Below are 22969 nucleotides of genomic sequence, written 5' to 3' on the forward strand. Positions count from 1 at the left end.
GTTCTAAAGAATTGCAGTCATATTCAAATTTCTTATGTTAATTCTTTGCTGTTGTTTTTTGTTCCTAGAGCGGTGGACATCCTCCGAGCGGCCTCGTCCACTAATCACATGCGACTCCTGATAGCGAGGGATGAAGAAGCTAGGTAAGCTACTGGTCTGGAGTCATAACAACAGAGAAGGAGAGAGAGAGAGAGAGAGATGAATGTACTCTGACAACCAAATCTCCCTGTTATAGTAACTCAGCAGATTATACGACCCGGAGTCTATTTTAAACCCCACTCTGATGGGTTGTGGTGATTTTGTTTCCGTCGAGCTCTTCACCCCCTGCGGCCTCCACAAGTGTACGCTCTGTTCATCACATACCGGCACACTTAGTTCTGCTCTGTAGCACCAAGTCATTGAACCATCCTTACATAAGCTGATATATATATATATATATATATATAGTTAAGTTTGAGGATCTAAACTTGTGTCTGTGAATTAAAAGCTGTTAAACTATAAAAGTAATTTTGTTTAAAGTGATAGTTTGGCTGAAAATCGCATTTTTACCCCTTTAACATTTAAAGCAGCTGCAAAAATTTGCCTATTTCTGCTGTTCAGTCTGCTCTTGTTAATGTTGTGATTTGTCCTACTGATACGTTTGATATGTAAACAACGTGACCTTACTAAGCAAAATATTCTGAGATTTTTATTCAGTTTGTCTTTTTTAACAAGAAAACACAAATAGGAATACAAGTAACACATCAGTCACGCTTTATCGTTGCTCTGATCAAGAAACAGTAGAAAGTGGATTAAGTCTCTGTTTCAAAACAGGACTCAGCCACATCTAAAAGAAGTTCTTGAGATTAAGAGGAGATCTCATTCAGAATATCACTGCAGTCAGAACAAAATCTCGTATCTCTAAAATGATCATTTTACAGGAGAAGGAAAAAACATACTTTGCTTTTAATGTAAGTCAATGGAACCAGACTTTTTGTCCAAGTAATTTTGGGCCGTTTCTTTTGGTCCATTCATCATGAAGTTTACACACAATGTAAAAGGCAACAGGTATTTTCAAATTATGTCAAAAACTGAAAAAGGACAAAAATGGAGATAGAAGTTTCGCTTTATAAAGATGTTTTCACACATAAAAAAACCCAAAACTGTTTATAACAGCCACTTGTGACAATGCAGTTGTCTTTTTGGTCATTTGATATCATTCTAAAGCATATATTTTGGCTAATTAGCTGCTTTGCAAGCCAGTTACCTTACTGGCTGATATGAAATGATATTCTACTCTATTCTGCTCAAAAAAGCCTACATTTCCACAGAATCATATGTAGAATTAAACAAAGCTTCATTTTCTTTCCTGTCAAGTGTGGCTGCTAGCATAAATGTTAATAGTCTTAGCTTCTTATCTAGCTCATGTCAAACTCTCTACAAAGTAATAATTCTAAAAATAGCGATCAACAAGATCAATAAGAACCAATAAGAAGTGCTTGTCTGTCTAAATGAGCTCATGCACTTGCTTGGAAAACTGGAGCAACCAAAAATAAAGGAAGCCTTGTGCATCTTTAACAGTCATAGAAACATGGAAGCTCATGGAAAGCTCTGGTTCTACAGGCGGAAATGAGTAAAAATGATTGTGCTGTTGTCAACGGCGACGTGAACGGGACGGGATGGACTCCTTTAGCGGATTGTGTGGTTAACCCAAATGTAGTTGATCAGCCAGGACACGTTTAGTGTCTGAATCAGAATCACTTTATTTCACTTGTGTCTGAAGTTTGCTTCTTTATATTTAGCACTGGAGCTACAGGGCTAATGTACATGGGTCATTCTACAGAAACGTCCACTTTTTTATCTCTCCATAGGAGTCGCTGGTGTCACTGATCGTCATCGGTGTTCCACATAATAAAGGAACACCAGAGACATTTTAATGAACAATGCATTTTACAAAACGGCTGCTACAGAACATCAAACCACATGTTGACAATCATGGAATATCCACTAAAATATGGAATTTAATCCATTTGTATTCTATTCTTTCACAGTTACCTCAGAATAAAGTCGGTCACACCAGTGACTTCAGCTAAAAGCTTCGTATGAAATCATGAGCTAAATGAGAAAATCTCTGATAACTGAAAGACACAGTGGACTCACCATGTGCTTTTCTTCATAGATCCTCAGAAAACAGGTAAAAGGAAGTCGAGTGATGTCATCAGTGTGACTTTTATTTCAAAATAAGAGATTTTTTGTTACGCAGTAACACCAGTGACACAACTCCTGGGGACAACAACTCTCATTATATATTTTGTAATATTTACTTGCCATTTGTTTTCTTTATGTCATTCAAATCATATGTTTCATAATCATGTATAGATTATTGCAGTTAAACTTGAAGAAAAACGTTTTTTACCTAAAAATATGGCCTCAGCCTTCACACAAGGACGAGCTCTTCTGTGGTGCTTGGAATTGTATATGATTGATTTATAAACCAATATTGCTAAATTGAGGCTCAAGAAGGTGCAATTGTTAAAATAACTTATTGTTTTATTTTAAAATGTAAATAAATTGTAACCCTAACATGTTTCTCAAGTGTAATATATCTGTAAAAGCTAGGGACACAAGAATGGACATTTCTGTAGAATGACCCAGCTAACAAGTAATAGTAGCTTGCATGCATCTGTTAGCATGGTGCTAACTGCATAAATCATCATATAGATGCTGTATGACTCACTGTTATCTGCACACGTGGACTAAATGACTTTAGCATAGCTAAGAACAGTAGCAGCCACCTGGAAGACTGAACTTTGTCTGTACGTTAATCCATGTTTATAGATATAGATATGACATCACAAAAACATGAATTCAAAATGGGCTGTTTTATGTGTAGTTTGTATGGACCGGGGGGTGAGTGTTCACGTAGTATATCAGGAAAATTCAGTTTTCCGTGATACTGTCCCTTTAATTCTGAGAATTAAAGAGAGGTTGGAAAATAATCATGTGGCAATAAATTGTGTTTTTGGTAAAAAATAACCACACAAATGTTACAGGTGGACCTCAGGAGGGGAAATTAAGTACAAGTAAAATGAAGGATGGGGGCTCTTTAATCTACAGTCCACAGAGGAGCCTCAAATCGAGGATAAAAGCAAAGCGCTTTCAGACAGACGCGCTGTAAACACCTGTTTCACCCCTCTGAGCAGTTAAACCTCTCCATGGGCTCGTTTTAACACCCACTCACGCTGTGAGCTGACCAGAGGATGGACAAACCTCTTCATCTCAGTCCAGCTCGTGTGTCAGTGAAGAGGAACTGAGCAAATCACTCAAAACACCTTTGCTGAAAAGTCCATCACTCAAAACACCATCGCTGAAAAGTCCATCACTCAAAACACCTTCGCTGAAAAGTCCATCACTCAAAACACCATCGCTGAAAAGTCCATCACTCAAAACACTGCCGCTGAAAAGTCCATCACTCAGAAAGCTTTCGGTCTCCGCCTGTTCTCCGATTGGCCGTATTGATCTGTGGGTTCCTGACCTGCATCTCATCCCCTCTGAAATGTCCTCCTCTTAGCAGCGCTGGTGAATAATTCAAAGAGAGATGCATAATTTTGCTGGTAATCTAGATCTGGTCGGGTTGGCAGAAGGTGGAGATTTATTTGGCTGCTTCTTCAGAGAGTCTCCTGGCAGCATTGCGCTCGGTCTGGTCCTCACAGCTCTCCCTCTGTCTCTGCTAGTGGTGTGACGATGCACGTATTTTCAGAATCGATACGATCTTCGGTTCTGAGGTCCAGATTCAGCTCTGTTTTCAGTATTATGTGTTAAAACGTCTTGGTTCTCCAGAGCTTTTATTCTGTTCTGAGCAGGTTGCTGCAAGAAACTGAGCGAAAAGCGTCCGACTGTTATGAAAGGCACTTTTTTCAAGGCCACTAAAGCCAAGTCCAGGTCAAGACCGAGACCGGGACACAGCGGCCTCTTTTCCATTGCAGGGCCGAACGGTTCTGAGCATGGAGGGTAACCGTTCCGGTGGTGTTTCCACACGGACACAGCCTGGCACAATTAGCTCACTGTACTCGGGGCCAAAGAACCATTTGGTGGGATGACGTAATGACGTAGCTATTCGCTGGAGCTAGAGAGCTGGAGCCTCCTAGCTAAGCTAATGTAAGCCAGCTCCTCTCTCCCAGTTAACCTAGCCTAGCTGGAGAGATCCAGATGCCCCAGTGCAGGTTCGATTTAACTAACTGGTGCTCTGCGATCACAGGTAGAGATGATAAAAACTTACAACAGCGAGAGCAAAATCGACTGATCAGTGCTGGAGTGACAGAAAACCGAAATTGAACCTGTTCTACAGGCCTTTAAGCTGTAGCCTGCTAGGCTAAGCTAACGCGAGTGCACGGTGCCTCCCACTGCAATACAGGCTCAGTTCCAGCGAACCAATGATTAAAAACACCCGTTTAGAGGATAAAGACTCATATCTGAGAGCACAGACGCGAATGTCTGGTGTTGAAGTGACAGTAAGATAAAAAACAGAACTGTTCTGTGCTGCTTTGAGTTGTACCCTGCCGGGCGATGCTAATGCTAGTGTAGCTATCCGGCTACAGGTGAAACCCAATGCAGTACAGGCTGTTTCAGTAACAGATGCTTAAATAAACCCCGTTTATAGGATAAAGAAGATGAGATCATGTCTGGAGTTGGAGTGTCAGACGGAATCAAACGTGTTTTGTGGTGGGTGGTGTGTGCGCAGCTATTAGCCTGTTAGCAGTTAGCTAAAAACAAAACAAAACAAAAAGTGGCCACTGGTAATATTTTCTGATTAGGAGTTCCACCTTAAATGGTGCCTGAATGCCTCAGTGGCCAATGAAACTGCTAAGTTAACAGTTAAAAAGTAGAATAGGGCATTGCACAGTTGCTAAGATGTTGCTAGGCAGCTGCTATGATGTATGGATTGTTTACTGGGTGGTTGTTAGGGAGTTGCCAAGTGGTAGGTACGTGTTGTTGAAAATAAATGGGAGTCTATCAGAGGAATGATGAAACAATAACACATGGAGGAGTGCAGGTCAGTGTGGCTGTGGATTAGAATTTGAGGAGCTGCCCTGAGTGAGGACATGCATGCGGTTTGGTGGCTGAGGGGAGAGTAAAACAGTGACAAACAGATGAGTGCAGGTCAGAACAACATTGAGTTCATGCTCAGGGGCCTGCCCTGAGATGGTATATGTGAAATGGTGTCTTTTGGTGGAGCATAATTACAGTAGATTGACATGGGACAAAAATTTGTAATTTAACAAAGATTGTACAAAAACCGTATGTCGTATCAAAAAACTGTATAAAAGCACACCATTCCTGATCAGACTGAGCATTCCAGCGTCGGAACGGTGTTGATATCTCGAAAACTAGTTAGCGGATGAAAATCCGGCAGAAAAAAAGAAGTAGATGAAAAAGCAGAATATAAATCGGTTAACAATAGTGTTTATATATATATATATATATATATATAATATATATATATATATATATATATATATGTGTGTGTGTGTGTGTGTGTGTGTGTGTGTGTGTGTGTGTGTGTGTGTGTGTGTTTGTGTGTATATATATATATATATATATATATATATATATATATATACACACATGGAGATTCACTCCTGTTAGGATGAAGCAATCTGAACCAAAAAATCCGCTACATACCTTAACGTATGTGTAATCGATTGCATTACGTGCGATGCTGGAAGTGATCTCCATTTTCTGACAGACACATTTCGACGCGGTGCTCCATGTTCCTGAACGTATTGGCACCGACGCAGGGCCATCTCGGCTTATTCGAAGCTCCATATACTGAGGAGCTCATTGCACGTTGTTTGGGTCAGATTGGTTCGTCCTAGAAAGGTATTACAGAACATTCAGGGCCTCTTTCAAGTGAAGTTTTACTTACCTCAGATGGAGGCGTCAGACTCGGATCGTCTCGACAAAAATCCCCAACTCCACCTTAAACTGAGACCGAGATAAGGCCAAGTCCCAGTGAGGTCGAGACTGAGACCGGTAGTTTATGGTCTTGAGACCAAGACCAGGCTGGAGCACTACTACACTATTAATTCTCAATCTTAAAGCATAAAAATAGATGAGAAAATACTATTTTTACCCTTTAACCCTTCAAGGCAGACTCTGTTTCTGTGGTTTTATCTTCTTAAACTCTCCTTCAAAGGCTCTTCATATAACATGATCCTCATATGTTTCATATCAAAACGCTCCGTTATCTTCATCACTACTTTCCAAAACCGCTGCAGCAGCTTCAGCAGCTGTAAACTCTCTGCATGCCATTTCACACGAGTCTCCGATGTCAAAACAAAAGTTGTGAGTTCTGCATCTCAGTTAGATAAATTATATAGAATCTAGAATATAATCCCTCCTCATTGGGACTCTTTGCATCACACAATCCCACCAAGATTTTCCTCTTCTTGTGCTCCCACTTATGGTTGGCTGGGGCATCGCTGGGCTTCAGACTCAGGGCCTTCTTGCATTGAAGTGATTGATTAGACATTTGCACCGCCACAGATTTCTGTGTCCATAAATGGTTGGACTGCAGAGTTCTGCACAGGCAGAGCTCAGTCACACAATCTGAAATGGAGGAGAATCTCAGGAACTGCATGAATGGAAAGGCTTCCTGTGCTGAGGGAGCGAGAGAGAGAGAGAGAGAGAGGGGGGTTAAGCTGGGACTGTGAGGAGATGAGCTCTGTACTTTAATCTGCATTCTGTCTTTAACCCTGAGTGTGTGTGTGTGTGTGTGGAGGGGATTACACCCCCCCTCTTCATACGCACACCTCCACTGCTTTCACACACACCACCCAGCACCCTCCACACACTCCTCTGTGCTGTAACTGTGCTGATCTGAAGGAGACTCAGCTGCACTGGTTTTAAATTGCTATAATAAACTTAAATCTACTGTGATACCGCTTAATAAAGTATGCACTCATTTTGTGGCCACAATAAAATTCTCAAACCTCTTTTTTTCAGATGGACAGTCTCATGCATAGATCTTGGCCCCCTGGCCAAATCATGGATGTACAATTGTGTGCAAAAGTTTGTGCGCCCCAGTCAAATTCCATGTTATGTTGATTTTCTGAGTGTAATTAAGTGAACACATCCTACTACGCATTTTAATACACAGTTACTGCTTATTTACTGAATTTAACACATTGGAGAAAATAAACAAAGCCATAAAAGTTGTGGCACATATTTGTGTTCTTCCAACATATTAAACTTAGGCACATAACTGAAATTTTTCATTGAAACTTGCAGGAAAATGCCATGTTTAAGCGTATATTAACTTATGTTAACTCAACAAAAAATCAACAACAGCAATTTGACCAGTTACTGTTTATTTGCTGAATTTAACACATTGGGGGGAAAATAAAACATTTACAACTAGAATATTGCATTTCCTGAAGAAAATGCAGAGTGATTGCGCAGCGGAAGCTTGTTGCTGGATGGTTTCTAAGGTGTTTCTAGGCATTTGCTATGGTATGAGGGGTGTGAACTGAGTGGTTGATAGTGGGTCACCAGGTGTTTACAGCGTTTACAGTGTCCTCAGATCCTCTTAGAGAAGCCTGTGATGATGAGGAGCTTATAGAATCGACTTGTGTCAAAGTGTCCATTTCAGTGAATCAAATAGATGATTCAAGTGTGCATTGATTAAAAGGCCAAATCAGCTTTATCCTCATCCCCTTCTTATTAAAGTATACAATTAATACAAATATACAATTTTTTAGATCAACTTTATCCTCATCTCCTCTTTATAAAGTATATAATTAATACACATGTACATATACACATAGGCGGTTGCTAGTTGTTTTGAAAAATAAATGGGAGTCTATTGGAGGATCAAGGGATGAAAAAACGACATATAGAGGAGTGCGGGTCAGTATGGCTGTGCAGTAGAGTTTGAGGTCCTGCTCTGAGTAAGCACATGTAGCTTAGTGGCAATGGGCAACGAAGTAATAGAGTTTGTGCGGTGGCAAAAATGAATGGGAATCTATGGGAGAAATGAGGGACAAAAAAAAAAAAGACAAACGAATGAGTGCAGGTCAGAACAACATTGGATTCGTGCTCAGGAGCCTGCCCTGAGATAGTGTATATGAATCAGATTCACTGAATCATCTGTTTGATTCACTGAAATGGACACTTTGACAGAAGTCGATTCTATAAGCTCCTCATCATCACAGGCTTCTCTAGGAGGACACTGTAAACACCTGGCAACCCACTAACAACCACTCAGTTCACACCCCTCATACCATAGCAAATGCCTAGAAACACCTTAGAAACCGCCCAGCAACAAGCTTCCGCTGCGCAATCACTCTGCATGTTCTGTCTTTTTGTCGAGCACAAGTACAGTAGATGGTTGTGCAATTTCTCACCGCTTTCATTCCTATGAGGGAAAAAATTAGTAATTTAAAATAGATTGTACGAAAACTGTACGTCGGATCAAAAAGCCGTACACAGGCACACCATTCTCGATCAGACCGAACAATCTGGAGTCGGAACGGTGTCGATATCTTGAAAACTGCGGGACGAGTTAGCGCCAGAAATAGAAAAATAAGAAAACAAGGAAGAAGAAGAATAAAAATTACATAACGACAGTGTCACTAATAAAATGTGGTCTGTGCGAAAAGTTACGACACATTTTCTATTTTTTTTTCCAATATGTTAAACTAAATAAATGGAAGTTGTGCACTAAAAATAGCTGATAAATGTCTCTGTAGAGGACGTGTTCACTTACTTTTACTCTGAAAATTAACAAATTGTCATTTAACTGGGGGTGTTCAAACTTTTGCACATGACTGTAAATCATATTTTGTTGATTTGAATGAACATAAGTTAACACATCCTCTACAGCAGGGCTGTGAGCTTATTACATATTAATATCCTCTTAAAATTGTTCTTTTTGAAGTACTTTAGTAAGAAAACACAGGGCAGTGCTATAAAATACACTGTTTAGATGTGATTTGATTTGTGTGTTGTTTTGTCTTTTTGGCTCAGACGTTACAGTTTGGACATGGTTTGTTTATTTAAATCATGAAATAATTGATATAAATGTATATAAATCATGGAATGTGGCCTGTGCAAAAGTTTGGGCTCATGCCACTTTTTATGTTTAATGTTTTTTCCAATATATCAAATTCAAATAAATAGAACTGGTGCACAAAAATGTCATATTTATGATTGATCCCTGCAGAGGATGTGTTACTCATTTGTAGGTAGAAAATCAACATGTAATTTATTGTCTATATTGCAGTACTGAGTGATTGTTCCTCCAGTTACATTTGAATATTCAGTGCACTTTTAAACATGAATCAAAACTAAATAGCTGAATGTGTTCTGACTGAACAGTGAAATGTGAGATTTCATCATGTATTTAATTGTTTTCTGAAGAGTCGTAACTGAGTGGTCGTGAGGTCGGGGATGTGCAGTCCTTGTGTGTGTGTTTGTGTGTGCAGAGTCACTCCTGCTTCAGTACTGCGATGTTAGTGGAGCGATGCGTTCAGGATTGTGACCTGCCGCCCACCCAGTAATTCCCCCAGCACATTACCGCCTGACCTCGCTCTACCTCCTCCCTCTAATCCCCACTCAGGAGCTCCTCCGAGGGAGAAAAACACACCGAGTCCTTTTACATGTTCTGCACTGAGCTGTGATGAAATGGATCTTGCCTTCAAGGCTGTATCTGTAAGAATGAGCTGCAGTTTTAGAGGAACATGATCCTGCAGCAGATCCTCCATCACCACACAGTGTTTACAGTGTTTACAGCGTCCTCAGATCCTCCTAGAGAAGCCTGTGACGATGAGGATGAGGATATTATATATAAAGTATATAATTAATACATATATACATATACAGTTAGTCAGATCAGCTTTATTCTAATCTCCTCCTTATTAAGTATATAATTAATACATATATAAATATACAGTTAGTCAGATCAGCTTTATTCTAATCTCCTCTTTATTAAGTACATAATTAATACATATATAAATATACAGTTAGTCAGATCAGCTTTATTCTCATCTCCTCCTTATAACGTATATAATGAATACATATATACATATATAGTTAGTCTGATCAGCTTTATTCTAATCTCCTCTTTATTAAGTATAGAATTAATACATATATACATATACAGTTAGTCAGATCAGCTTTATTTTCATCTCCTTATAATGTATACAGTTAATACATATATAAATATACAGTTAGCCAGATCAGCTTTATTCTCATCTCCTCCTTATAACGTATATAATTAATACATATATACATATACAGTTAGTCTGATCAGCTTTATCCTCGTCTCCTCCAAGCTTTTGTTTCGACAGTGAAGATACAGACCTTATGCACCAAAAACAGTCAAAATTCATTTTTATATTTTCCATATTCCTCTATTTATCACTTAGAACTAATAAGGCTGTTTTTGTTACTGTGCTTTTAGCACTGATATATATGTAAATGAGCTCTGTTCTCATTGGCTGCCCTGTGTTGTGCCTCATTCAAAAAGCAGTCCAGGCTGACACACTCCTTATGACTTCAGTGTGCGTGGGCGTGGCTAAACTGCTGTAGGCTGAATATGAGGATGTATGTGTTGGTTTCTGTGACATCACAAAAACAGTGAATTGAAAATGGGCTGTCTTACCAGATACGGACTGAGGAGTGAACTGTACATGCCAAAACTTCAGCTTTATTGTCCGGGAGTCCAAGAGGGCACTATTGGCCTCGCTCTCTGGGTGGGTAGGATGGCCCCCCTCCCCCATCACTCAGCACAATGATAGTCAGCGCAGGCGTCTGTTAGCTGACGTAACAGAACAGGCGGTTAGTGTTCTCCTCCGAGCGCGTTCGGCTGTCCAATGACATCTCGAAAAGATGCGGTGGTTTCACAGGACTCAGAAGAAGACTGTGTTTAGCTTTTCGCCCATCCTAGTGCTGGTGGTATCATGTGATTGGTGGAGTCCTAACTAGTGGGTGGGATTGGATGTGACTAAATTGGGGAGAAAATTGGGGAAAAATCAGAAAAAAACCAAAAACCTTTAGCTTTATTTACATATTAAACTCTTTAATTTAATAAAATCAAGAAAATTGGTCTCTTTTATACATACGCAGTTTGTCAAATCAATTTTGTTCTCATCTCATTCATATATAATGATTCTTGATTCCACAGATGTTCTAATGTTAGTAGCAGTCTCCAGTCTACAGCACAGGCATGAGCATTAGCATAGATTTGATTCAGTCCATGTCAGTTTTGGTTGTACAGAATCAGGTTAAAACAGTGGGTGTGTGATTGGGACGTGGCTGAAAGCTGTGCAGGGACACTGCGCTGGTGTACGTCAGTTAAGAAGGTGAGAGTTAAGTTTAGGGAGTGTTTCTCCACAGCTAAAGTGGTCTGAAGCTTTTGGTAGAGTGACAGGATGTTTTTGCTGCCCTATATCTGCCACTCAAGCAGCGTCTGGGGAGCTGAGGCTGGAAAAGAGATGGAGTGGAATTATTTAAAGAGGACAGAGAGAGTGAACTCGGAGAGAGAGTGTAACAAGCGATCATGTGCAATTCAAATGCAGCTTCACTTTTTCTGATATTAATACATGAGAAGTCTAATTTTAATGTTCCTCAAAATGTAGTAAATCAGCCGAGACCTGTTTGGTGTTTGACGTTTGCTTCTTTGTTTGTAGCACTGGAGCTACAAGGCTAATGGAGCTAACGTGTAATGTAAGCTTTTAGCCCACCAACTAGCATGGTGCTCACTTCATACCTAAAAAAATAACCTGTCAAAACCTGGGCAGAAACAAGGAAAAACAGCTCTTTAATAATGCAGATTTCTGCTAGCACCCCTAGGGGATTCTAGTTGTATGTTAGCCATATAGGAGCTTTGTAGTTCTACAGTTACAGACTGTAGTCCATCTGTGGGCCTAGTATAGACCCCTGTGGTACACCATAAAGTATTTTAAGCTGCTTGGAAACAAGTTGGCTAATTTGACAACAGACTGTCTGTAAATTATTGTAGGTATCAGAAATTCCAGTATAATTTCCAGACCCTTTACTAGTGTGTTATGGTCAGCATTGTCCAAAACAGCCTTTGTTTCAAGACGAAAACAAGATTTATTATTTTAAAGCGAATGAAAACTGCTCTTTGTATTGCCCAAATCTGTTTTGGATGGCCTAAATTGATTGATTTGGCTTCCGGATCCAAAAGGAGTCATAATTTTGTGATTACTTTGCAATGCCCTGTGAGCTCCTCTTAGGTAATCTAAAGGTATTAACTTGGGTTATGTCACTTAAATATCAGAATGGTTTGGGATTATGCCTGATGTGATTTTGGGAACTCATCTGCCTGGTGTTTCTCAGGTTCGGTTTGGTAATGGGGTCCTTTCTTAATGGCATTTTCTCTTTTCATTTCTGCTGAAGGAGAGAATTCGCAGAACTCCTAGAAAAATACGGCTCCAGCGGCAGTACGGGCTCTACGAGGAACTCCCCCATTCAGCATGGTAAGCTCGTTGTTTTACATCCACTGTTCTCTGCGGCGTTATGTTTAGCTTATCAGTGTTTATATTTAGCTTGAGGCTAATTCTGACACAGATTTATTTATTGCTAGTCTGATTCTACGATTTTTTTTGTATGTCTTAATCCGTTTTGTCAAATATATTTAAAAACAACAACATTACACAACAGACATCTTACATCACGACCATAGATAGTGTTGAATTACACTCCACCTCCCTCAAAGGCCTAATCACCAACACAATTGCACAGATTGTCACACCAGTGTGTTTTATATGCAAACTGCTGTTTTGATGATGTCACTATGCACCAGTGGGCAGAGCAAAAATAATATTAACCAATAACGTTGTAGTGTTTATTGCTATTGAAGAAGAACAGCTGATACACAGGCTGTTGTGCTTTATTAACCCTTCTGGGGTCCATGAACTCGCCTGCCAGTCAAATTCTCTGTTTCTATATCTGTGTCTGTATCTTTGTGATGATCCAGCACAGAAATATGATTCAAACACTTCCTGAATCTGTAGAGTCGCCCTTTCCATCCCATCTTATCACGAGATCATACGAGACTCGCATCTGGAGTTATGAGCCTATGAAGAGGGGCTGAGATACACGTCATCTGCCTCTCACCGTGTGGAACTGGTGGATTCATGTGTCCGTCTACATTCTGTGTGAAACTGACCGATGGACACTCAGGAAATCACTAAGGACTGACCATCACGCCGGAAACCCTTCATTCTTCATTCAGTTCACATCGGAGACTCATGTGAAACGGCGTGCAGAGTGTTTACAGCTGCTGAAGCTGCTGCAGCGGTTTTGAAAAGTAGTGATGAAGATGACAGAGCGTTTTGATATGAAACATATGAGGATCGTATTTTATGAAGAGCCTTTAAAGGAGAATTCAAGAAGATATGAACAAATCCAAAAAATGACCTCAGACCACAGAGGGTTAAAAGCTGTAGTTGGCCACAGCCACGCCGTCCACAAGGAGAGTTTTGCCTGACAGTTCGCTCTGAGCCTCGCTGCATTTTGCTTCCTGTGCCATCAGCGTTAGGTTGACTAGTACCACAGCCGGTTTATGAGGAGCCTGGCCGCTTCCTATTTCCCACATTATATTAAAAACAGGACTGTGAAATGCCAGATGGCTTGAATGAATGGGAGTTAATGGAGCTAAACGGCGAAAAATGAAAAGTTAAAATAGTTTCTAATCACTCGCCCAGAACTTTCCTTTAATTTTACAAAGTAGAAGGGTGGATTTCACTAAAAAAGCAAACAGCAAACGGGTTTGGGCAGCAGGACGCTAAGATTACTGCTACTGAGTGCTGAATGGTTGGCGAGTGGAGCAGCTCATTGGCTGTTCATGCTCATTGACATTAAAAGACGTACATGAGGCGCCATTTTAAACTCCTATAACTTAAATTTAAAAGCTCTTAAAAATATAAGAGCAGTGTTTAAATATTTCATGCTGTTCTGTGTTCAGAATATGAATGTATAAAATTATATCTTAAAAATGTTTCAGCATTTATGAACTATGATTTTGCTCAAATCTTAACCCATTCATTTTGGACTCGCCCAGGAGCGCCATCTAGCGTTTGAGAAACCCAGAAGACATTACAGATTGTAATTCTCCTCTCTACAAATTCTCTGCTAGTTCTTCCTAATCGAATAGAACACAGCCAGCAAGCTAGGCCCGCCTTCACAATAAGAGTCCTTATTGAATAACCTAGCGGATAAATGCTGCAGAACCAATACTCCAAAATTAACGTGCGGAACATTTTGAAGATGCTACAATATCATTTCACCTGCGTATCATGGAGAAAAGACCCTCCCTGATACAGAGTCTCACAAATATGCCTTAAAGAATTATGATTTCTCATTCACGCCGAATTTGTTCAGCTAATAAACCACCTTTCAGACACCTGCACCTTCTAACGGCGGGAAATCCTCCGCGTCTCACGTACCGTCGAGCGGCTACCACTTCGCATTCGCGAAATGTGTTTGTGTGCCAAAGGAAATCTGTAGACTTTAAATCTTTAATCCTTTAAAGTTGGAGGGGGGAATAAATCGGGCTTTGAAAATGGCTTATGACAGCGCACTTGTCCATTATGCAATTCTGAACATCTGTTTGAGCCGGAGGAAAAGACACTCCGCTGGCAGAAGTGTTTAAGAACGGAGCGCAGGATCGCCGCTTTATCCCCGCGCTGGCAAATGTATTCACTGCCTAAGTATAGAATATTCTAATGATGTAACTCCTCTTAATCACCGCAGCAAGTTTGATTTGAACTATATAGCTTAAGAGGTCAAACGAGGATTGGACGGCTTGTTTTGGCAGTCTAGACGAAGTTTTATTGGCTGGAGAGAAAAGTCTGTTAGTTAGGTGTTTATTATCTGGTTGTGCTTTTATGTACTGCAGGCTGGTTCTGAGGATATTTACGCTCACTGGTTCATAGTAGAGCCTTTACAGTGGTGGTGATAGGAACCAGGGGTCGCCATGACTACAACACAAATATAGACATTTTATTTACTATCCAGAACCACCAGTGAACCTACACGAGTCTTCTGAGTTTATATGGAATGTTGATGATGGAAAATAGTGGAAAATCTGAAATAATAAGTTTTCTTTGGGGACTATTTTGCCTCACAACACCCTGCATATTATGTATCCCTCCACCATGAATGGATTTCAAGGCCAAAATCTTTTCAAAACTATCATAAAACAGTGTCTCAGTCATCAGGCAGTGAATTCATAACCATCTCATGTAGTAACTTTCTGTGAGGGAGCTTTTAGAGGTGGACGTCTGGTTCCTATCACCACCACTGTGAACAGCTCTGACTTGGTAATTCTTTATTTAATATTATAATCAATAATTACCAATTTTCTCATAAATTAAAGCAGTTAAATAGCAGGGTATTGATGGGTATTGATGCTGTTGTGGATGTTTGGATGTGGTTCTATGAAGAATTTAAAAACAAAGTATTTACAATAAGATTGAAAATACAACCAAATGTGCAAGTTTTATATATATATATATATATATATATATATATATATATATATATATATAATGTCAGATAGAACTAGTGAAATAGCATTAAATTAAATGTAAATTAAATTAATAAATAAAAATATAAATAAAATAGTACATTTTCTTTGGGGACTATTTTGCCTCACAGCACCCTGCATGTATCCCTCCACCATGGGTGGATTTAAAGGGTCTATAGTCTACATTTTTCCTGTATTTCCATTTTTCCCCTAGAGGTCCAGTTATAACATTTGTTTGGTTTTCATGTGCCAGAAACAGTCATAATTAGGAGTGCACAGAGTTGATTTGGCAGATATTTTGCTCAAAACACAAATTCGGCAATCGGCCAGTTTATCATTTTTATTTCGGCTGATCTGTGTTGCAGTTTTATGAGGTAAATAAGGTGAGGCAGGTAAGAACACTGGCGCTGTATTTGAATACTGCTGCTACACCTGTATGCAGATTTCGTGGCGTAATTATATACGACTCATTGTGCTACAAAGCCAGTCGCCTCTCACTTTCAGTACAGCACTTTCTTTGCTATATGTTGTTTAAATAGGAACCTGATTGCCCAGCAGTGCCAGTTTGGCTCATTAAAGAGCAAATAATGTTTATATTGCTAGTCTGGATGGTAAAAGTGCTGGAAATGTGCTGCTGTGTTCACGTCTTCACACACTGAGCTTCAGATTAAAAAACAGGCTGATAAAAATCAGCCAAAAAATCATCCACTGGCCAATTTAGCCGTATAGAGACTCAGCCTACAGATTCATGGTCAGCGCATCTCTAGTCATAATTATATTTGACATGACTGTTTTCCAACCTTTCTTTACCCCTTACAGTTAAACAGGCTGTTTTTGTTACTGTGGCTTTAAGACCGATATACAGTGGTGCTTGAAAGTTTGTGAACCCCCTTTTTTCTATATTTCTGCATAAATTTGACCTAAAACTTCATCAGATTTACACACACGTTCTAACAGTAGATAAAGAGAACCAAATTAAACAAATGAGAGAGAAATATTAGATTTGATCACCTTTAGGATTAGCAGATATTTTGAAAGGATAGGTTAGGGTCAGGTGTTTTCAAGCAATGGGGTGGCAGTCAGTTGTGAGTGACCACCCTGTTTTATTACAAGAACAGGGATCTGTCACAGTCTGATCTTCACAGCACGTTTTTTTTTGTTTGTTTGTTTTTATACTAATACTTTATATCTGGTGTGAACCAGAGGAGGATGGGTTCCCCTTTTGAGTCTTGGTTCTTCTCCAGGTATCCTCCTCTTGCTCTTAGGGAGTGACGCTCATGGGGGCTCGGACCCGGATTTTCTCTAAAGCTGCTTTGGGACAACACCTGTTGTAAAAAGCGCTATATAAATAAACTTTGACTTGACTTGACTTTGTGGAAGTGCATCATGGTGCAAACAAAAGAGATTTCTGAGGACCTCAGAAGAAGAGCTGTTGATGCTCATCAGGCTGGAAAAGGTTACAAAACCATCTCTAAAGAGTTTAAACTCCACCAATCAGTCAGATTGTGGACAAATGGAGGAAATTCAGGACCATCGTTACTTTTAGGACTTGTGAGAAAAGCTGATTAAGATTCGGGTCAAATTTATGCTGAAATATAGAAAATTCCAAGGGGTTCACAAAATTTCAAGCACAACTGTATGTAAATGAGCTGTGTTCTGATTGGTTGTGCCTCATTCAAAAAGCAGTCCACTTCTTCATCTTGAATGGGCGGAGCTAAACTGCTGTAGGCTGAGTAGGAGGATATAATGTGTGTAAATGTGTTGGTTTTTATGACATCACAAAAACAATTCAAAACAGACTTAGTTTCCAGACGGTAGTTTCCAAGGTTAATATCATATTTTGAAACTTTAACGAGGCCAAAATTCTCTAAACTATCATAAAGCAGTGTCTCAGTCATCAGGCAGTGAATTCATAACCACTTCATGTAGTAACTTTCTGTGAGGGAGCTTTTAGAGGCGTCAAGATTAATAACTGAATAAATAAATAATAAATAAATAAATCTCCAGTTACGTCACTCTGGTGGGAGCAAGGGGTTGATTTGAGACACACTCAGTATTTTATAGTCTTTTATATCAGACGTTCTGTATTTTCATGCCTGTTTTTCTTTTGTGCAAAAGCAGGCAGATATTTGGACAGCACGTCCTCAGGGTCCTCGTCCAGATCCCAGAGTCCACTACTGCTGAGTCCAGCTGGGTCACAGAGCACATACAATAACACAGGACCATTACTGCGGTCACTCAGGTAACACACACAGACATACATGTACTGTATGTACTATATATGTACAGGTAATTATGTAATAATAAGAATGTCCCATATGTACTTTATATACAGTACTGTGCGAAAGTTTTGGGCATTTAATAACATTCTATATGAGAAAAACACTAATATTACAATAAATACAAATCACACAATACGTAGTGATTTTTAGATGTCACTGTGTTTGTTTAACCACTTTCAGCCCTTATTTGTAGTACCAGTTCCTGCTTTATCTAATAAATAGTTTATTAAATTAAATCAGGTGCTGCTGATTGAATTCAATACATTTTTAAGATTTCTGGAGGCGTCCAGGTGAAAACTGGAACTGAATATTTGCTTTAAACCAGCTCACAGGACATCCACTAGGTTTTTGTTTTTTAAAAAGTAAGAAATTCCTGTTACTTTTTACTGTATTTATGTTAATTTGCATTCGAACATATATAGATACTTTACAAGCAAAATACTCTTATTGCCAAGATTTTAAAACAACTTTTTTTTTAAAATCAATACTGTATAAGTAATAATAATATCCCCCATATGTATTTTATACATGTGGGACATATTAGAGAGGACACACTTAAATATGGCATTTTTCACCAGATTTCAGTGGAAAATGTCTGGTTATTTGCTGAGTTTAACATGTTGGAAAAAAAAACAAAAATGCACCTCAGCTTTTATGTATTTGTTAATTTTCTCCAATGTTCAGTAAATAAACAGTAAGTGTGTGTTAAAATGTGCAGAAGTGAGTCTCAGTAGAGGATGTGTTCACTTATTTACACTCACAACTGTGCACAACTTTTGCACACAGCTGTATATATGACTGCGCTCTGTGTGTGTGTGGTGTGTGTGTGTGTGTGTGTGTGTGTGTGTGTGTGTGTTTCAGTCACCCAGGTGAAGGTGTTATTCAGCTGATCTCTGTCGCTCGCTGCTCCAGTCTGGGGATCAGTATCGGCGGCGGCTCCAACAAACCGGACGGTCCTGCAGTGTTTATACAGGAGGTGTTATCAGGAGGAGACTGTCACCGGGTGAGAGGACACACTCCCACACACCCTCTTACACTCTCATACACTCTCTCACACTCTCACATACTCTCTCACACACTCTCTTACACTCTCACATACTCTCTCACACACTCTCTTACACTCTCTCACACTCTCACATACTTTCTCACACACTCTCTCACACTCTCTCACGCACTCTCACACACTCTCACACACTCTCACTCACTCTCACACACTCTCACTCACTCTCACACTCTCTCACACTCTCTCACACTATCGCATGCACTCTCACACACTCTCACTCACTCTCACACTCTCTCACGCACTCTCACACTCTCTCACACTCTCACATACTCTCTCACACTCTCTCACACTCTCTCACACTCTCTTACACTCTCACACACTCTCTCACACTCTCTCACACTCTCTCACACTCCCACCACTCTCTCACACTCTCTCACTCTCTCTCACACTCTCTCACACTCTCACATACTCTCTCACACTCTCTCACACTCTCACACTCTCTCACACTCTCACACACTCTCTCACACTCTCTCACACTCTCTCACACTCCCACCACTCTCTCACACACTCTCACTCTCTCACTTACTCTCACATACTCTCTCACACTCTCTCACACACACACACTCTCACACACTCTCTCACGCACTCTCACACATTCTCACATACTCTCTCTCACTGTCACACACTCTCACACACTCTTTCACACACTCTCACACTCTCTCACACTCTCACACTCTCTCACACTGTCACACCCTCTCACATACTCTCTCACACTCTCTCACATACTCTCACACACTCTCACACACTCTGACACTCTCTCACACACTCTCACATACTCTCACCACTCTCTCACACTCTCTCACACACTCTCCCACACTCTCCCACAATCTCTCACACTCTCACGTACTCTCACACACACTCCCACTCACTCTCTCACACTCTCACACACTCACACACTCTCTCACACTCTCTCACGCACTCTCACACTCTCTCACGCACTCTCACACACTCTCACACACTCTCTCACACTCTCTCACACTCTCTCACGCACTCTCACACACTCTCTCACACTCTCACATACTCTCTCACACTCTCACACTCTCTCCCACTCTCTCCCACTCTCCCACACACTCTCACTCATTCTCACACACTCTCACACACTCTCACACACTCCCACACACTCCCACACACTCTCTCACACTCTCTCACACACTCTCACGCACTCTCACGCACTCTCTCACACTCTCACACTCTTTCACACACTCTCCCACACACTCTCACACACTCTCACACACTCTCTCTCACTCACAGGATGTAGCTTCACATAGTGAAGTGTTTATACTTCAGAATGTCCTTTTAACTGTCTCCCCATCTCTGCCTGAAATGGTATAAAAAAATAAAGGGGGCGCTGTTCCCACATACTTACTCATTTGAAAGGAAACACTCTCAAGTTATTTCTCAACCATCAGAATAACTGTATGTATTAATGACACAGAGTAAAAGACAGTAAAAGACTAATTTTTTCTGAAAAAAAAACAGTATGTAAGACAGCAATAACTTCCCATCAAGCTCAAATCATAATATAATAGCTCTTCTGCTTACAGACACTAATGTGGATTGGAAGTTTATAATCTGTAGAATCAACATTCTCTGCTTGTTCAATGAGTTACGAGTCAGAAATAATTAAAGGGCCATATCCTTCATATTTCTTGCACTTTACATAGTCCACATATAAAGTTTGTGAGGTTTTATGAACAAAACAATTCATAAATAATTTTACATGACATTTTTACAGCCTGCCTTTATCCCTTAGAAATAAACTGGCTTTTAGTTACTGTGCCTTTAACACATCACACTGACATTTGTGACATCACAAAAACAGTGAATCAAAACTCGAAAGCCAACACATTTACACACATCTGTTTAGCTCTGTCCACTGACCCTGAAGTTATAAGGAGTGTTTCAGCCTGAACTGTTTCTGGAATGAAGGCACAATACGAGCCAATCAGAGCGTATTGTGGTACATTTAGCCACACAGATGTTATAAATAAAGACAAATGTAGGATATGGGCACTTTAATAACCATAAGAGGACATTCAGTTTTCAGTGATATTGGCCCTTTAAAGACACTGTAAGTAGAGGTGTTTGAAGCTTTGTCCACCACGGGGGCACAAGGAGGGTTAAGCTGTAATGCATTAGCGCAGAGTTAAGTCTTTAACTCACGGGGGGTCTGACGTAAATGCAGGGGTCTGATCTGTGGTGTCCACTCCCTGCTGTTTTGGCTGTGGTCAGTGGAAAGAGTCCTTCTTTAGGACAGTGAACGTTCCTGTGCTGCTGTAATCTGTCTGCAGAATTAACCACCTGCAGCACATCGTCTTCTTACGCTTAGACCCAAGACTTTAACCTGACAGAGGAGACACGGTCAGTTTGAGGTCAGCCTGCCTTCTTTATAAATTTCAATCTATTATTTCAGTGAAATAAGACAATAAACCCTGCACAGGTTTAGTTTATCATAAAGCAGCTCTGTGAGAATATTTATCTTCAGCACTGTGATGATGTTAAGTTACCCTTACACACCACCAGGACTACAATTCACCTTTCCTCAGTAAATACTATGGTGACTTTTATTTTGACAGGCACTTTATTGTATTAATTTAAACTTCTACTTACCTGAGGTCCAGGGGGATCCAGGCGAGGTGGGAGCCAGGTCGCTGGTGCCTGTAAAGACGAAAATATAATGTTAAATATAGCTAGCTTAGCAATCATTTCTAAGATAAATGTGCACGTATATATATGAGGAAAATGGCCATTGTATGTATGTATATAGGATTTATGTGTGTATTGCCTGTTCTATTGTCACCCCTAGACTGTGGATAATGGTATGACCCGGAGCTAATGTGGGCGGGGCTACCAGGTTAAAAGGGAAGGGGGACAATGGCGGGGGGAGAAGTATGTTTGGGGAAGGTCTGTGTGGTTTCGCAGCCTCAGACCCAATGCAACAGAATCGCACTGTGGAATTGAGTTCTGACGTCCAAGAGTGTTGAATGGGGAGCCTCCAGACCACTTATTGACCACTACACCACCAAAGTGGCAACCACACTTACCACAAGCACCCAGCTTTCAGTTCATCAAAGTATGTTCCCTGGTGTGAAGAGCAGATTTTAACCGTCCATATCATGGAAAATCACATTTTCTTTTCATTTCCAGAATAAAGGAAATTGATTTTATGTATATATATATATATATATATACATATATATATATATATATATATATATATATATATATATATATATATATATATATAATATGTGGGTGTGTATGCACTCCTGGGCATGGGCGACATTTGAGACTTATGTTGGGGGGGAGCAAGCCATCTCAGTCAACTATATAGTAAGTATAAAACCTATTTTTAGCAAATAACTTACATTTATCAAAGTATAAACAATGTCCTACCTTAGTGAAGTGCAAGACGGGCCCACCGGGCATCAAACGCACGTGAATGATCTGTTCAGTATTCAGCACTGGAATGTCAGACAGTCTCTCTTGACTCAGATTCAGTTTCTCATGTAAGTTTTCAGTCGACACAAGCAAGAAAAGTACCCTTCGCACGATGCGCTGCTCACTGGCGCCGTCAGAGGTTACCGACGTTCACTAGGCCATCGCCCAGATCTGCTGCTTTAAAAAGTGCTAATCGCTGGTCGAAGCCGATTTCTTCTGATTTCGTAGCCCTGAAGAGGGACAGCTCTGCGCTCGTCTCCTCTTCGGGAAATCCATAGTGATGATAAACAGACACCAGGTCTGCTTCAGCGTGTGTTCTAGAGCTGAGCATGTTGTTCAGTGCGATCAGGCTTTCCACGTCGTTTTCCTGAAACCGTTGTTTTGCCCAGTACACAAAAATACCCTATAAAGTCCTTATGGTAACCTATATCAGAGTCAGCACCTGATCCAGTCACTGTCGCCTTGCCTGACCTCTTCCATGGACACTGTGGGCCTTGGTAGTTGTTTTGAGCGCACAAGTTAACGGTGTGAAGAGTTTTTGAAAGAGTAGAGACTGTGACGTGGGCAAAAAACAATGGGCCAAGCCAAAAATATAATGTCTTTTTAATGATGGTTTTGGCTGATCAGAGTCCAGGTTTAAGCTCTATG

The 22969-nt window shown here is 40.3% G+C and overlaps 1 protein-coding gene across 1 annotated transcript in view; it reads left to right on the forward strand.

Moving 5' to 3' along the window:
- si:dkeyp-72e1.9 (syntaxin-binding protein 4) overlaps positions 1 to 22969 on the forward strand; it is a 99503-nt gene that overhangs the window by 45727 nt on the left and 30807 nt on the right. Inside the window, exons 5-8 of the mRNA XM_036589889.1 lie at positions 69 to 143; positions 12403 to 12482; positions 17657 to 17777; positions 18679 to 18820. Of these exons, the coding sequence (XP_036445782.1) occupies positions 69 to 143; positions 12403 to 12482; positions 17657 to 17777; positions 18679 to 18820 (418 nt within the window). The remainder of the gene's footprint in view (positions 1 to 68; positions 144 to 12402; positions 12483 to 17656; positions 17778 to 18678; positions 18821 to 22969) is intronic.

Source organism: Colossoma macropomum, unplaced genomic scaffold (assembly GCF_904425465.1).
Source record: "Colossoma macropomum unplaced genomic scaffold, Colossoma_macropomum, whole genome shotgun sequence".
Taxonomy (NCBI): domain Eukaryota; kingdom Metazoa; phylum Chordata; class Actinopteri; order Characiformes; family Serrasalmidae; genus Colossoma; species Colossoma macropomum.